Consider the following 17,327-nt stretch of genomic DNA (forward strand, 5'->3'; position numbering starts at 1 on the left):
CCCTATTGAAATGCAGTACTATCTCACTGTTCCTAGGGGCTTCTTTTTCCTTTGCTATGTTACCACAACAGGTCATTGTTTTGCATGCATAGCCTTTCAGTATTGTTACTAACCATTTCTCTGCTTGTTTCTTTCCTGAAGCTAATACACCAATTCACTTTAGTTTCCTAACTACTTGGATTTCATTTTTGAGTGCATTTCTATTTTAAATGTTGAGAGTAGTTAACCAGAGTTTACTTTAGAAGCAAAACTATGCAAACTAAAGGCAAAAGAGTGTTTGTAGGTAAATGAAGAATGAGGTAGTATGGATGTTAACCTTCCTATGGCATATTTCATGTTATCCTGTCCGGTCACACTTTGGTTGCTGGCATCACAGATGAGAATTTTTCCAGTTGTAGCAATCTTTTGATTTGATGCTATATAAAGATTCTGAAAGTTTAAGATGGTTGTCTCATGGATTTGATGATATCATTCAGGATAGCTTAACCTCTAAGATGGAAGCTGGAGCAATGATTTGGTGGATTAAACATAAAGGACATGTATTTATTTGGAGCTGGTGGACGGTACTGAATAAGTTAGATTAGAAATAAAGTGAATGTAGTTAAAATAATAAAGAAAACCCTGACAAGTCCACCTGAAACTTGCAGCTCATCACCCAAAATGAGCAAGACATGTCCATGATCTGAGCTCCCCATATTGTTGAAAAAAAAATCTGTCTGCACATAACCTGGAAACTTTCAGTTTTGCAGTTAGCTCTCCTATTTTTATCTGCAACATGTGTGGACATCCAAAAATTATCAATGGTAAGATTAGAACGTGCACGGTCTCACGAGGGATGCATTACAAATGGCGGCTGAGCCAGTGTTAGTCAAATCCCATGATCAGGTTTAAAACTCGAAAGAAACATAAACCCCTGACACAGCAAACTTGAATAGAGGTTAGCAAGAGCCACGGTTTAGGTGATATTGAACTGTGAAGCAATACCAGTAACATGGCTCCTCATGCCCGAAGTTAAGCTGCATTCTCCATGGTCTCTCAGGAGGCATGTGAAGATGAAAAAAGTGAAATTTCTAGCAATCTAATACAGATTTTGCTTCAGTATATTTATTGATAAGAAAACTCCCACTCATGAAACACAACCAATGTTTTAAATCTTGAGTGATTAATCTCTCATAAAAACATATTTATATTCTGTCCTCTCATCAAAGGCAGCTAACCCTCTATAAATTGTCAATCATTCTGTGAACTCTTAATTGACAGCTGAAATCACTGAAGTTTTGAAACTTCAAGAGGGTGAGGGCCCTCTTGTGGCAGTGTCACTGCCTCTGGGAGGGAAGCCCAGGTTCAAGTCCCACCTGTTCCAGAAGTGCGGAATAACATCTCTCAACAGATCCATTAGAAAAATAAGTTGAAACTGAAATGAGTATTTATGTTGGCACGATGATAGCCTTAGGTAAAATCTCACAGCACGTTCCGCTTAAACTATGCAGCCAGGCACAACTTTGTTTCAAAGTTACTTTGACCATTTGTGTAGACTCACAGTTCTTTTGAAACTTTCACTATGCAGCCTTTTCTATGTTTAAAAACTTTAGGTCATGACATTATTCAGACCCTATCCACTATTCATTTCCTATCTACTTCATCAATTCCTGAACTTTAGTCTGTAGGTTCAGGCCGAAATAGGATCTGTTTGAACTGAGTTCTCATGGCTCTGTCAACTATACAATTTGTCCTGTTTTCCATCCCCTATACCCTGTCAGGAAAAATTGGATCAGATGGAAATGGGGTCAGCAATTCTGCATCTGGGTCACCCAGCAATTTTAATTTTCCATAATCTCTGAAAATCTGCCTCATAGTGTTGCATTCCCATGTGCAATACTGAAGGATTACTATTACTGTTAATTTCTTCTGCTTTCCTTGTATTTCCTGATTTTATCCTCTTGATTCCATGATAATTAATCTTTTATTTTAAAAATAATATAATCTAATTTGTTATATGGTTTTCTTAAAAATACCTTTTCAATTATTATGGATTCTAGCCTTCATTTTAAACAGACAAAATTTTTAAAATATTATTACCTGTCTAAAAACTGATTCCCAGCCATTTTCCAATTATTGAAATCCATAAGACTTTGATTGACAAACATGTCCATTTTACAGTAGATTTCACTTTGATGTCAATGTAATTGCTGAAGCTTCATTAAGATTAAAGTCTCTGACAGTTGTTTGCTTTGCTGTATTGTCAATACTTCTGCCATTTGCCATCACTTTATTTTGCTTCCTTGCTTCTTGCACCTTCTGCAAACTCTTATTGCCATTTAAGACAGTGTATGCTCTTATTGACTCAACGGCTTTTGATTCTGTTGGAAATTCTCTTACTTTTGCACTTCAATTGTATTTATTGGAGATCACCTTACTAATGTAAGCTTTGACCCACTATTTCTCCCTTTGACAAACACCTGATGTAACGCAACAGGAATATTGTGGCCAAATCTATGACCAAATTCCCCCTGTTAGCAAGAATGTCAAGGTTTTGAGAGGATGAAAAAGGAATTAACCAGAAACACATGACTTCGAGTTTCTTTAAATTTTCCACGAAACTGGCTCGTTATCCATAGAACAGCAAAAGTTAAAGGGAAGCTTGATAAAATATTAACAACTTTTTGATTATATTTCCACTTATTCTATCAGAGATAATTTATTCAAGGTAATTGTCATAGGAGCTAAAGAGAATATTAGGGAAAAAATTTGTGTAGCAAGTTGCAATGACCCAGAATGCATTGCTTCAAAGTGTGGTGGAAGCAGACTCAGAATCACAGAAGAGAATGTGCCTAGTGAACACTGTTATTGGATATACAGGGTTCAGACATCAGTCACAGTCACCTTCTGATATTTAGCACTAACCTTTCTACATTTAGTTCAAAGTTGAAGTTTGGTTTATTTCTGTCAGAGAGTTTGGCTCAGCAGTGCCTTTCAAAAGAAGATTGGATAAGTATTTAAAAAGTTAATTGTAATACTTATTTCCTTCCCAAGTATTCACTTCTTAGCTGACCTTTCTTAAACTGATTAGAATTTTACTTTTCTCATTCCTCAACAGAAATGTGTACCTATGCACAGAACAGCATTGATACATTATTTTGCACAGTTGGTTTGGTTCAATGGTTTACAGTAGTGTACCATTCTAAAGGTTAATCTGCAAATGCTTTTAGCAGTTTCGGCCTTAAATTCCTCTGGATGTAATTTATTATGAATTATAATGACACATGAATTGATCATGTCATTTTAGCTCCTGTGACACTCCTGAAGGAGGATACTATCCAGATCTTCCCAATTTCAGAAATATTCAAACTGTTGAAACTAGCATAATATTTAATACAAATTCCCCTGGGTGAGAAGACCTGAGTACACAACCAGCAAAGTAATCACAAATGAGAGCATTTTTACAGAATATTCTTTCATAGTGTTGTTATAGATTGTCATAACACCTATCTAATCTGCTCACACATCAGTGAACATTCAGAAATCTTGTTTTAGATTCATGGATAACAATTGCAGAACTTCATTTCAGAAGAGTAATTCAGCATCTCCTGTACAGGTCATTCTGCTCTAACACATGTTTCGTTAACACAAAATTGTGGTAATGCGATTGATGATTTGGGGACGCTGTTACTAAAGTGTAAACTTTTAAAACATGCATAGGCTGTAATGCAATTACATCGAAAACATTTGAAGCACTGTTTCTGAAGTGTGATTTTTCTATAATGTGGGGTTGCACAAGAACACAACCATTGCATTATTGAAGGACTTACCTGTGCGTGATATGAGAGGAATGGATTTAATAGCTAGGTAGTTGCTGCGTCAGGCTATGCGCCATTTTAAAAAGGTCAGCAGAGCTTTTTCATTTGTATAATTAAAAATGATAGGAATGCATCAGCTGACTAAGTATTCTTGGGAGTCACTTGGCTGGAGAGACATTTGACATTTGCTCACACAGCTAGTGGCGGAACATAAACATTTATGAACAAATATGAAATGTATTTACAAGTAATTTTTCCCTTTGCCAATTTGGTGCCTTGAGAAGGTCCCTTTTCTTTCCTTTTGTGTCCCAGTGAAAGACTGATGGTGGGGTAAGGAGCTTGCCCTACAACAGAACTCATTGACCTCGGAAATTTGATCAGGCAACAGCTGGTGGAATTTGTATCAAGAGGGCCCAGGCATGTTGAGTGTGTCCACTCCAGATGTCTCGACCTCTCATGAGGACGAAAATGGCAGGCAGAGTGAAAGTGTTTCCTAAGAGGAGACTTCGGGGGGGGGGGGGGGGGGGGGAGGTTTGCTGCACCTGGTTCCTCCTCAGCTCAGTGCCTCCTGGCACTACCCTGTCTCCCTGTGAGAAGAGTCATCTGGAGTGAGGTCCAGGTTCCTCAATCCCCCTGTGTTTTGATATTACTGCTGAGTGCCGTGGCTAGAGCGAGGGATTGCAGGTCTGCGCCATATATTCAGCAGGTCCTGAGGGTGTTGGACTAAGCTCTCCATGGCACCTGCAAGCCTGTCCATGCCATACACTCACATGCCAGGGTATAGTGTTGTGACTGTGTCGCTGGAAAAGCGCAGCAGGTCAGGCAGCATCCAAGGAGCAGGAGAATCGATGTTTCGGGCATGAACCCTTCTTCCCGAAGAAGGGCTCATGCCCGAAACGTCGATTCTTCTGCTGTTTGGATGCTGCCTGACCTGCGCTTTTCCAGCAATACATTTTCAGCTCTGATCTCCAGCATCTGCAGTCCTCACTTTCTCCTATAGTGTTGTGACAACAGCACTGGAACAATCCTGCAACCTTTGGTCCAGTGCCCCGGCCAAAATTGGCTGCTACTCCTGTCTCCTCTTGGCTACTTTTATCAATCTAATTTGTCAATCTGCATTAGATTAAAATTGCCTATGATTATTGCTGTCCCATTTTGCAAGCCCTGATTATTCATTCCTGAACACCCACTCCAGTACTGTTAAGAGGCCTATAAACTACTGCCACAAGTGATTCTCACCTTTTTAAAAATTATTTATTATTCTCACCTAAACTGATTCTACATTGGGATCTTTAGAACTAAGGTAATCTCTCGCTATTGGAACAATATCATCTTTCATTAACAGAGCTAATCTACTTCCTATTTCTACCTTTTGTCCTTCTGAACTGTCAGGAACCATTGAGTGTTCAAGTCCTAGCATTGGCAACCTTACAGCCACATCTCTCTAATGGCTATAACATCAAAATACTTATTTCTAGTTGAGCTGCCAATTTAATAATTTTGTTACAAATGCTTGTTTCAACTCTTAGTTATGTACTTTTACAATGTTTACAAACTCTCTTCTTATCGGCTGACTCATTCTGTCTCGTCCTGCCATGCTCTGGTTATCATTGCCCCATTTCCAACTTGAGCTCTTGCCTCACACTTTCCCTTTTAATTTATCACAATTTACCTCACATGGTGTCTTGCCCCTATTGTTTAGTATAAAATTCTCTCCACCATTCTAGTTATACAATCCACCAGAACATTGTCCCCAACTTAGTGTAGGTAAAGACTGTCAGAACAGTGTAGATTGCACTTTCCACAGTCCTGCTGTCATGACCAAAGAATTGATATGCATTTTTCTTGCACCAATCTTTAAATTTTATACCTTTAACTTCCTAATCTTATTAATCCTTATCTTATTAATCCTATTAACCTTATTAATTATAGGATTAATGTTCATGGTTCATCTTTGAAAATCTGCTTTTTAATTTAGACCTCAAATACTCCTACTCCCTAAGCAGAACCTCTTTCCTAATCCTGCCTGTTGTTACCTACATGGACTGCCATGACTAGATCCTCCCTCTCAAAGTGAAAATTCCTCTTTAGCCTTGAGCAAATGTCCTCTCACATTCCATACTTGTAATGTATTGTAGTTAGGAATGTGTTTCAAACTTGTCAGTTTATAGAGTTCTAAAAATTAAGCAATCTATCATGAATAATTTGCATCCTTTGTTAAATTGCTTTTTGGGGAACATCAACCTTCCCCTGTTCTCTCCCTGCCCCCGTTGATGCCCCCCCCCCCCCCCCCCCCCCCGCCAGTGCCCAGTAGAGAGCCATCAAAGTTGAATAATTCAAAGAAGGAAAGCAATCAAAGTAGAGATACCAAATCTCGTTTGGACCAGATGTAATATTTTCTGAGAATTTTTGAAAATGATGTATGTAAGGTTTTATTTATCCAGCACATTTACCTGCAGCTCAAAACAATATAATATATTCCAAACCTGTCTCATTAATGTTCAAAGGTTGCAGATGCCAGTTGTCTTAAAAAAAAAACCACCTTCAATAATATTGGAATATTTCTGTGCATGCAGGTAAACCATTTCAGTGCACTGACTGAGTTCTGATCCTTACAAGGATATGTTTGGTTTTCCTAGGCTTTCGTTACATATATGGTTCAGTAACAAAGCAAGCAGGGTTAAGAGAAAGGATTTGGGTTTTTTACAAAAAGACTCTCTGTGATACACCATGGAGTTATTTTATTGAACACGTTGAGCTTTGGTTTATACCAAGAATTTTTAAGCTATTTAGAACATAGAAGGATACAGCGCAGTACAGGCCCTTCGGCCCTCGATGTTGCGCCGACCGAATCCTACCTAACCTACACTAGCCCAATAACTTTCAAATGCCTATCCAATGCCCGCTTAAATGACCATAAAGAAGGAGAGTTCACCACTGATACGGGCAGGGCATTCCACGAACTCTCAACCCGCTGTGTGAAGAATCTACCCCTAACATCTGTCCTATACCTACCACCCCTTAATTTAAAGCTATGTCCCCTAGTAACCCCTGACTCCATTAGCGGTAAAAGGTTCTTAGTATCTACCCTCTCTAAACCCCTAATCATCTTATTCACTTCTATCAGATCTCCCCTAAACCTTCTCTTCTCCAATGAGAACAGCCCCAAGTGCCTCAGCCTTTCCTCATAAGATTTTCCTACCATTCCAGGCAACATCCTGGTAAACCTCTTCTGCACTCGTTCTAAAGCTTCCACATCCTTCCTATAGTATGGCGACCAAAACTGCACACAATACTCCAGATGAGGCCTCACCAGAGTCTTATACAACTGCAACATGACCTCAGGACTCCGGAACTCAATTCCTCTGCCAATAAAGCCCAGTACACCATATGCCTTCCTCACAGCACTATTTACCTGGGTGGCAACTTTCAGAGATCTGTGTACATGGACACCAAGATCCCTCTGCTCATCCACACTACCAAGTAGCCTACCATTAGCCCAGTAATCCATCATCTTGTTATTCCTACCAAAGTGAACGACTTCGCACTTAGCTACATTGAATTCCATTTGCCACATTTCCGCCCAGCTCTGCAACTTATCTATATCCCGCTGTAACCTACCACTTCCTTCCTCACTATCCACAACTCCACCGACTTTTGTGTCATCCACAAACTTGCTTACCCAGCTTTCAAGTCCTTCCTCTAGATCATTTATAAAGATAACAAAAAGCAATGGTCCCAAAACAGATCCTTGTGGTACACCGCTAGTAACTGCGCTCCAAGATGAACATAATCCATCAACTACTACCCTCTGTCTCCTTCCAGCCAGCCAATTCCTAATCCAAACCTCTAACGTATCCTCAATGCCATACCTCCGAAGTTTTAGCATTAGCCTACCATGGGGAACCTTATCGAACGCCTTACTAAAATCCATATACACAACATCTACTGCTTTACCCTCGTCCACTTCCTTAGTCACCTTCTCAAAGAACTTAAAGAATTCTCAAAGAATTTATGCAACTCTAGCTTGGCAAATCGTTTTTCTTGCATCAAATAAAAAAACTCCAACATAAATACATTGCTGTCTAACTGCTGAAATACCTTATTTTAGTTATCTCCACTAGGTATGGCTTTTGAAATGTAATTTAATCAACAAATTTGATTAGGTAATCATATCTCTGAAACAGACTTTAAATGGCCGCCTCTGTGTTTTTCCCTACATATGAGAGGTGCTGATTTTCAAAGTTGCAATTTAAAGACATGTTAGAGACATAAAAGTATTAATTTGAATTGTTAAAGTCTTTGTAAAAATAATTTGTTGTGGAAGATCTGCTCTGAAAAATTCAAGAGAAGCCTGTCAATTTTTCTCTTTATTTGGCAATTGAGCAACGCATATTTAAATCTAATGCAAATATTGTAGTATGCCTCTTTACTGGTCACAAAATTAACTAGACCATGACTTACTTAACCTCAGGCATGTCTAAAATCTGTTTTCATATGATGAGTCCATCTTTAGTTTTCTTTGAGTTTCGCAGTGGTAGCTTTGCATATCTTCCCATGTCTATTTTTATCCAACATACCTTTTTTTGAACAGGTGCCAGTACACATCAATTGCTTTATTGATACTTCGCTGCTATTCTGTTCAGATGTACATAAATTCAACTGGCATCTGCTACACTGAGGCCTGGTTGCATCAGAGAGAATTGCTAAGGTGTTACCAGATGCAAATGAGTTGATGGTAGAAAACAATAGAGAATAGAATTACAATTGCCCCACCCCTATGTGGATTTTTCTGAGTTTCTATATATGATGTTGGATGATGAATTTTGCCTTTTGCCTTTTCCTTTCAATTCTCCAATATTAAAATATAGGTATTTGTGCAAATCAGGTTTTGCCCAAAACTTAACTGATATTAACTGGAAAAATTATAAAATTGTCTGTGTTCACTTCTCTGTTCCATGACTTCATGCTAGGTAGCACCAGTGGGTTAAGACAGGATAAGGAATGCAGCTGAAGTCTAATGTAAATATATTTTTTACTGTCCTTCAGTAGTTCAGCTACATCAGAGTTGAATTGGAACCGCATGTGTATATGTGACGTGTTTGGAATATCTGATTATTTTGTATATTTGTGCTGCTGTTACTTCTTGTGTGTGTGATGTCTTACAGGCTTGATGTAACATTCTTCCTAATTCTTGTACTCCTTATTCAGCCAAGTCAAATGTGTAACCAAATACATTTTTTCTTATGACTTCATGCAGTCAATGGAAATTAAAGTGTTATCTTAAGAAGATTGCTAACAGCCCACATTAATTTCCAATGGATGTACATACAGTCCGATTATATAGTGGTAGCATTACTGTTGAGGCTTATATTTTTCTATTTTTAACTTGCCTACAGATAAACAACAAAGCCAACGTAGTAACCAGTCCAAAAGAACCCATACCTGCCCCAGCGCTGGTATATCTTGATTCCTGTTTCTATATTAACTTTCCATTTGTCTGTTGCTGTTCGAATGATGATGAATACATATCTTGATCTGTTATGTTGGAAAGTCCAGTGTGATGCAGCATATTTACAGTTGTTTAGTATGTCTTTGAACCTGACTCTCTCAGTTTGCATGTTATACTGGCAGATCACTGCCTTCCTGCATGTTGCTTTTAGCTCGTCTACTGATGTTAGCTACAGTACAAGAGGAGTAACTGCTTGAGATCTAGTCGCACACATCTTTGATTTCAGGGAGCAAAGAGAAGTGATTCTAGATAATTTAAGAAATTGCATGCTGCTATTTAGTGATTAGGTCTTTTCCTGCACGATGTCAAGGCAGGAGTTGCTGGTAGTAGTAAAAGCCCATTCTTGTTTTTGGTTTTTTTTAAGGTGTTTATGATTTCTTTTTTCCACATCGCAGTAGTATCATCGCTCTCGTCTTACCGTTATAGTAATTGGCACTTGCACATTTTAATGACTAAAGATAATCTTGACCAATGAGAGTTTTCTTTTATCTTGCCCAGGAGCCCCAAACCACTGTAATCCACAATCCTGCTGATGGAAATAAGGTATTCCAAGATCTGCTCACTGGCTTAAGCATCGCAGAGCTTGTGAAGATTTGTTACGTTAGGTATCCAAGCTGTGAAGGTTTCAGTTTTGCAACATAAAATATCCTGTGAAGAGATTATAGAAAATGCAGCTGGTATATTCAACATATTAGGTTTTGCAAAGTTCTTTGCTTGTCCTTCTTTCCACCTGTGGTTTGGTTTCTGTTTTTGGTTGGGGACAGGAATGCATGGTCATTCAGAAGCTTCTAGCATTCTCTTTATGTTCAACCTCCTTCATCTTAGCAGATCTGTAGATGGGCACAAGCATGCAGTATTGTCACCTTCATCTGTGTTCTGTATCTGCGTGAGATAAAGGACATGCATAGCTTTTGTGGCTGTTGAAACATTATGGTCATTTTGCCCCAGGGTTTATGGGTCCATCTAGTCAATTACAGTGTGTGAAATGGTTTTATCCACAGAACATGTTGCATTTTAAAATAGCTGCTTGAAAGCAATGCCTTGTCATTCTTTTATTCCAAAGTCGTACAGATAAATTTTGTAATTTTTTTTTCCCATTTGAGAAGTCATTTAATGGTTATTCACTTGAACTGAGTTACAAAGTAATGAACTGCTTGCTGAACTGAAGTTGCTTTCTTCCACGGTTAAAATGTTAATGGATTCTGTTGATTTAGAAAACTTGCACTTCAGTTTTGTGGGTACACTTGCTATGAATTTAACTAACATCTAGAGTATCAAGTATAAGAATCATTTGCCTGTGTAATGTTTTGTCATTTATTATTAGTGTCAAATTATCAGAATTTTGCAAGTTTGACAACTAAATATGATTAAATTACAAGTTTCAAGCAAATTACAAATGGCTTTGATCACCATTGTGCTACATCTAATTTGACATAAGGTTTTAAAACCTTACTCAGTTTTAAAATAACTACTAAATGCCTGTTAATATTTAATCTGTTAGTACTTCTGAGTTCCATCAGAGCTCCAATATTAAAATTCATGTTTGTAGCTTTCAGACATCAAAAATTTTAAGTTTTCTTTTGTTGGTAATTGCATGTTTCATGGTTGTTGCACACCCTCCGGATGGTTTGTTGTGCAGTAGAGAATGTTAAACTGCACAGGAAATAATTTAAGTAGTTGTGTATGTTTGCAAAGTAAATGCATGAAGTATGTGTCAGCTCTCATTTTGTTTCATGGTGCAATCTAATTGGAAAGTATCACTGTGCTCTCAGGATGGGGCAGTATCTATTGTAACATTGATTCACCAAACTGATCCAGATCACTTTTATTTCAGATCCATAAATTTCTTCCATATTTTTATTTTTTTTCTTTGTGCTGTGACAGTCTGCAGTATGTTAATAAGCCATGCTATCTTTGAATGAGGTTTCTTAATGATAATTGACTTCAATCACAGAAGAAACTGACCTTAAGTTACCAGATTCATTTTACAGAAAGGATAAATCTTTTGGATTATTTATAGTGGCAGATATCTGTTGAAACTTCTAAATGGGCATAAAACTGTTTTGAATAAGAATCATCTAGTTTTAAGTCCAACTAAATATTAAATAGTGAAAGGTTATCTACATCTCATGCTGGTTGTATCAATATTCTTCACTTCAATCTCTGCATTGGGTATGGGTTTATTCTTCAAAGACTGCATGCTGATAAAGTTGCAGTGTCTTCATATAATGGTATCTTATTTTCCTCTTAGGAATCCTCAGAAAGTACCAACACCACCATTGAAGATGAAGATGTGAAAGGTAAGTCAAGTAAAGAAATAGAAATCGTTCTGAGCGAGGAGTATAAGCTGAGTCTTAAAACGTTTTATTACCATTGAAGTAGCCATTATTACTTTATTCAGTATTCAAGAGAGAAGTTCCATTCAAATTTACCAACATTTATGAAACTTGATTTGGTACTGAAAATCAATGAAGTGATTTTACAATTAAATAGCAGTTATGTTAATTTGGCCTTGAATATAGTCTAAATAATTAATAAGTCCAGAATGGATTATGTTAGATTTAAAAATAGGGCAGTCAAAAGCATTTTTTTTTGGAAGTTCTAACACTTTAGCTCTTTATTATTCAAGGTAACAAAACAATACATTTAGTTCTGCAGATGTGTAGCTTTTAATTTTGCCATAATTGACGTACCTGTTGTATCCATTCTGTTTAGTTATAAATTCACTTCTTTTCTGTTCAGATGCCAGTCTTACTTGTTTAAACTCTACACTTCAAAGATGTCAAGCATAATGTCAATTAAAAACTTTGCTTTCAAGCTTCCCATGCATTTCATTTGAGAATATTGGAAGCACATTACTCTTAATTCTTGCATTTTAATAAAATAATCCACGTGTTACACTTTCTGCAAAAAAATATTTAATTGTTGCTTCTGCTTGCATTCTTCCTGCTTGATGTTTAGTGAGCTGCATAGTTACTGCTTCATTAATTCATCCTCAGGAGAGGAGTGTCGCTAGCAAGGCCAAAATTTATTGCCCAAGTTGATAAAATTCCTATCTTTTGAGATTCTTACTCAAGTTTATTGGAGTAACGAAATAAGTATTATTTCATTGTTATTTGCACAGTAACCTGCAATTCTACACCTCACACCAGTTTGAGAGCCCCGTCATCAGAATTGCAGCAATTCAATGAAATGCTAATGATCACTTCTCAAGGCAGCCACTAACATGGTGTTGAATCCTTATCAGTGCCACGCACATCTCGAGAACAATTTATTTAATTCTCTGTGCATCCAGCTTAATGAAATTATAAAACATCTTGCAGGTCTAATAGCTTACTCTCCCTTTGACATGAATATTGCATAGTAGATTTTCCAAATGGAGTCATCTTAATCCAGTCAAAACAAAGTTAATTTGCATCATCACTGCCAATATTGTATTTGTTTAGTATTATGCTTTTTGACCTTTGAAAATGAAATCTTTTACTAGTGTCAGGAAACCAGATTTCTGCATCACTGTTATTTTAATGGCAACAATAACCTCTTATTTTGATTTGGAGGTACTGGTTTTGGACTGGGGTATACAAAGTTTAAAAAGCACACAATACCAGGTTGTAGTCCAACAGGTTTATTTGGAAGCACTAACTTTTGGAATGCTGCTCCTTCATCAAGTGTTTGTGGAGTATAAGATTGTAGGTTACAGAATTTTTTGCGAAAGTTTACAGTAATGTAACTGAAATTGGAAAACAGGCCCTTTGGCCCAACAAGTCCACACCAACCCTGTGAAGAGTAATCCACCCAGACCCCATTCCCCTACCCTATATTTACCCCTGACTAATGCACTTAACACTATGGGCAATTTAGCATGGCCAATTCACCTGACCTGCAATTCTTTGGATTGTGGGAGGAAACCAGAGCAGCCAGAGGAAACCCACACAGACAGGGAGAATGTGCATACTACACACAGATAATCACCTGAGGCGGCAATCGAACCCAGGTCCTTGGCACTGAGAGGCAGCAATGCTAACCACTGAGCCACATGCCATCCTTATTTATATTGAAAAAGATCTGGATTGTTTAAGTCTCGCTCATCTTTTAGAATGGCATGTTGGTTTCAGTTCTTTCATATGTAAATTCCAGAACTTAAAGTTTCACTGCAGACAAGGATGCCCTGAGGCATGGTACATAGGTGAGATTGAGCAAAGGCTACAGCAACGGATGGATGGACACTGCACAATAATCAACTGGCAGGAGTGTTCCCTCTCAGCTAGAGAACATTTCAGTGGTCCGGGACATTCGACCAGGGACCTTCAGGTGACCATCCTCCAAGGTGGACTTCAGGACAGGTGACAATGCAAAGTGGGTGAGCAGAGGCTGATAGCCAAGTTCGGTATCTATGGGAATGACCTCAACCAGGACCTTGGGTTCATGTCACACTATAGGTGACCCCACTGCACTACAGGCACAACACACACACACACACACTCCTACATATGCATGTACGTACGTGCGCGCACACACACTTGCATACTTTCCTATGTTTTCTCACTCTCTCACTCTCACACACACACACACACACACCCCTCTCTATTACCCTTAGCACAACCCCGCCCCCCGGCACTTGCACGCACATAAGTTTATGGGGTGCATTTGTACTTGCAGAATTACATTTTATTTTGGTCAAAACTGCATGAATCTATGTAAGATTCTGTAAATCCCTTTTTTAATGATTAGAATCAATGTGAACATTAGAGCACAGAAAGCCTCCCACAGGGCAACTCTCACCTTCAATGCATTATCTGGGCCAACATGGCACCTGTTTTAAAGTGCACTTGAGAAGGTAAGTTTAAGAAAATGCTGGGATTTAAATATGAAAGAACTGAAACCAACATGCCCATTCTAAAATTTGAGACACTTTGGTGGCTCAGTGATTAGCACTGCTGCCTCACAGCGCCAGGGATCTTGGTTCAATTCCAGCCTTGGGCAACTGCCTGTGTGGAGTTTGCACATTCTCCCTGTGTCTGCGTGGGTTTCCTGCAGGTGCTCCGGTTTCCTCCCCAGCCCAAAGATATGCAGGTTAGGTGAATTGGCCATGCTAAATTGCCCACAGTGTTCAGGGATGTGTAGGTTAGGTGCATTAGTCAGGGATAAATATAGAGTAATAGGGTAGTGGAATTGTTCTTTAGAAGGTCAGTTTGGACTGTTTGGGCTGAAGGGTCTGTTTCCATACTGTAGGGATTCCACTTCTGATTAACAAACAATCCGGGTCTTTTTCAAGATATAATTTCAGTTACATCACACTGTAAACTTTTGCTATAAAATCTGTGTCCTACAATCTTATACTGAACAACCACCTGTTGAAGGAGCAGCACTCCAAAAGCTAGTGCTTCCAAATGAACCTGTTTGACTATAACCTGGTGTTGTGTGATGTCCAAAGCTATGGTGAGGCAATGGCCGAGTGGTATTACTGCTGTAGTGTTAATCCAGAGACCCAGATAATATTCTGGAGACCTGGGTGTGCATCCCTCCATGGCAGATGTTGGAATGTGGATTTAGTGAAAAAAAATCTGCAATTAAGAGTCTAATGATGACTATTTCATGAAAACCCATTTCGGTTCACTAATGCCATTGAGGGAAGGAAACTGCTATCTTTACCTAATCTGGCCCACTTGTGGCTGCAGACACAGAGCAATGTGATTGACTCTTAACTGCCCTCTGGGCAATTTGGAATAGGCAGTAAATGTTGGCCCTCATTCTTTGAATGACTCACTTCTACAAATGTCTTGTTTGGTTGTGAGAGTGAGCTGCAGATCAGCCCAACTCCGATGGTTCTGCTTCCTCAATCTTTGCATGAAAGTAATTTTGATTTTATGCTCTAAACCATTTCACTACATATGAACTTGCAGCCCGGGAAGTCAGCATATTGGGTGTTTCAAGTCTGAATCAATGGGTAGAATTTTAAGTTAAATAAACAGGCAAGTTGATGTGTGGAGGTGACAAGGTGGTTAAAGTGTTTGCTAACAAAAACTCACCTTTGAAATGCTCTCATTTTGAGCTTTAACTGAGGCCAAAAGAAGTGATCCCACCATTCCAGGGAAGCAAGTTGAAGCATGAAATGTGACCATGAACCTTCAGTCGACATTCTCACTCTTTTTCAATATTCGCTCTGCTCAGCTGAGTTTTCCAAAACTCAGGGATGCAGGGAACCCAGCAGCTTTATAGAGGCAGGGATTTAGCAAAGGTAGGAGATGAGTGCTTTCATATATACATCTTGGATCCAAGCAACAACACCCACTGATCCTCCCCAAAAGACCCTACTTCCAAGAGAAAAAAAAATCCTTCTAACCTGAGTCTGACTTTGACACCCCTTAATTCTAAGTCCTCTTGATTATCTCCTCCTGACATTTGATCAACTTGGCCCATCTTGTTCCCAAAGTCCAGAGCCTCATTTCCTATCCTTTACAGATTCAATGCAGTTTTGGTCTCCTTCCTTGAGGAAGGATGCTCTTGCTATCGAGAGTGCAGTGAAAGTTTCCCAGGCTGATTTCAGGGATGGTGGGACTGACGTATGAGGAGAGATTGACGAGGTTAGGATTGTTCACACTGAAGTTCAGATGAGTGAGGGGGGACTCTCAGAGAAACTTATAAAATCCTAATTGACTAGACTGGGTAGATGTAGGGAGAATGTTTCCAATAGTGAGCGCATCCAGAACCAGGGGTCAGTCTGATGATTCCTTCAACCAAAGAATGGTGAGCCTTTGGAATTAATTAACACAGGAAGTAGTTGATGCCAAAACATTGAATGGATTCAAAAGATGGCTAGATATAGCACTTGAGGCATATGGGATCAAAGGTTATGGGGAGAAAGCAGGATTAGGCTGTTGAGTTGGACAGTAAGTTATGATTGTGATTAATGGTGGAGCAGACTCGAAGGGCCATCCAAATGGCCACCTCCTGCTGTTAGTTTATATGTTTCTAATCTTCCACCATAGGTTGTCATAAACTGAGAGGGTTCCATTTTAGATTGGGTACAATGGCTTAATTTAATGTTGAAAATTAGACAACTGATAAATACCTCCAAAACACAGAATTCCTTTTCAGGCAAAATGTATTGGATTTCCAAGAAAGTGGCAGGTTTGAATATTTGATTTTACCTCAGCTGTTAGGGGGTGGGAGGGGAGGGTTAATGAGTCATGAGAACCTGGAGATGGGGACTCCTGTATATTTGTCTAGGTTTAATTCCTCGACGCTTGTTTAGATGCAATTAATCGGATTCTTGCCTGGAAGCCCCTACATTTTTTTCCAATTGAATAGGGAACCAGTTGCTGGACAACACATTAGGTTTGTGCCTGAGTTGTGGTATTGGAGGGCCTTTCTGTTCGAGGGTTTGACACCTTGGGGTAAGGTCCCAAAGGGCTGACTTGAGGATCAGAGAAGAAGAACAGCACTCTGGGATCTGGAACTGAGTGGAATTGAAGTATGTAAAGGCCTCGTGGTGACTCAATGTCTCTTCAGAGGTAGTGATTTTGATTGGCAGGGGAGGAGTTGGAGAAGGGAGTACCTGAAGGGGGAGGATTTACACGTGAAAGCAGGGGGAATGACTGAGGTATTCACTGAATACTTTGCATCAATCTTTACCAAGGAAGCTGATGCTACACAGGCCATGGTGACAGAGGAAACAGTCACTTAAAGGAGTAAAAACTAATGAGGGAGATTTATAGACTCCGTATACATCTGGATAGTCTATCCTTCACTATTGATGGCCTATGTAGGTTTTGGGATTCTCATTTATATTAGTGGCCATATCTATTTTTCTATTATACCCTTGCCCTGCTTATACTCCTTTCTAGGTTACTTCTGTAGTTCAAACTTACTGTGTACCTTCCATGTGTTATAAGCCTAATTTTAACTATAGCATCTTTAGTTATGCAGAATAGACTGTCTATACTTAAAGTTGACATGGCACCAGAACTGCTTGAGATACACTGAGGAACAATCTTGCCATATACCTTCTCGTTACT

The 17,327-nt window shown here is 38.9% G+C and overlaps 1 protein-coding gene across 13 annotated transcripts in view; it reads left to right on the top strand.

The window, feature by feature from the left end:
- The window catches only part of LOC132816629 (calcium/calmodulin-dependent protein kinase type II subunit delta), a 311,557-nt gene that overhangs the window by 264,972 nt on the left and 29,258 nt on the right, over positions 1 to 17,327 (top strand). For 7 of the 13 annotated variants that reach the window (XM_060826504.1, XM_060826495.1, XM_060826536.1 and 4 more), the window contains exon 14: positions 11,561 to 11,609. In XM_060826504.1, the coding sequence (XP_060682487.1) occupies positions 11,561 to 11,609 (49 nt within the window). Of the gene's footprint in view, positions 1 to 9,807; positions 9,853 to 11,560; positions 11,610 to 17,327 lie in introns of all 13 variants that reach the window. The other 6 variants (XM_060826454.1, XM_060826470.1, XM_060826552.1 and 3 more) reach the window with 1 other exon arrangement.

This window comes from Hemiscyllium ocellatum, chromosome 1, assembly GCF_020745735.1.
Source record: "Hemiscyllium ocellatum isolate sHemOce1 chromosome 1, sHemOce1.pat.X.cur, whole genome shotgun sequence".
Taxonomy (NCBI): domain Eukaryota; kingdom Metazoa; phylum Chordata; class Chondrichthyes; order Orectolobiformes; family Hemiscylliidae; genus Hemiscyllium; species Hemiscyllium ocellatum.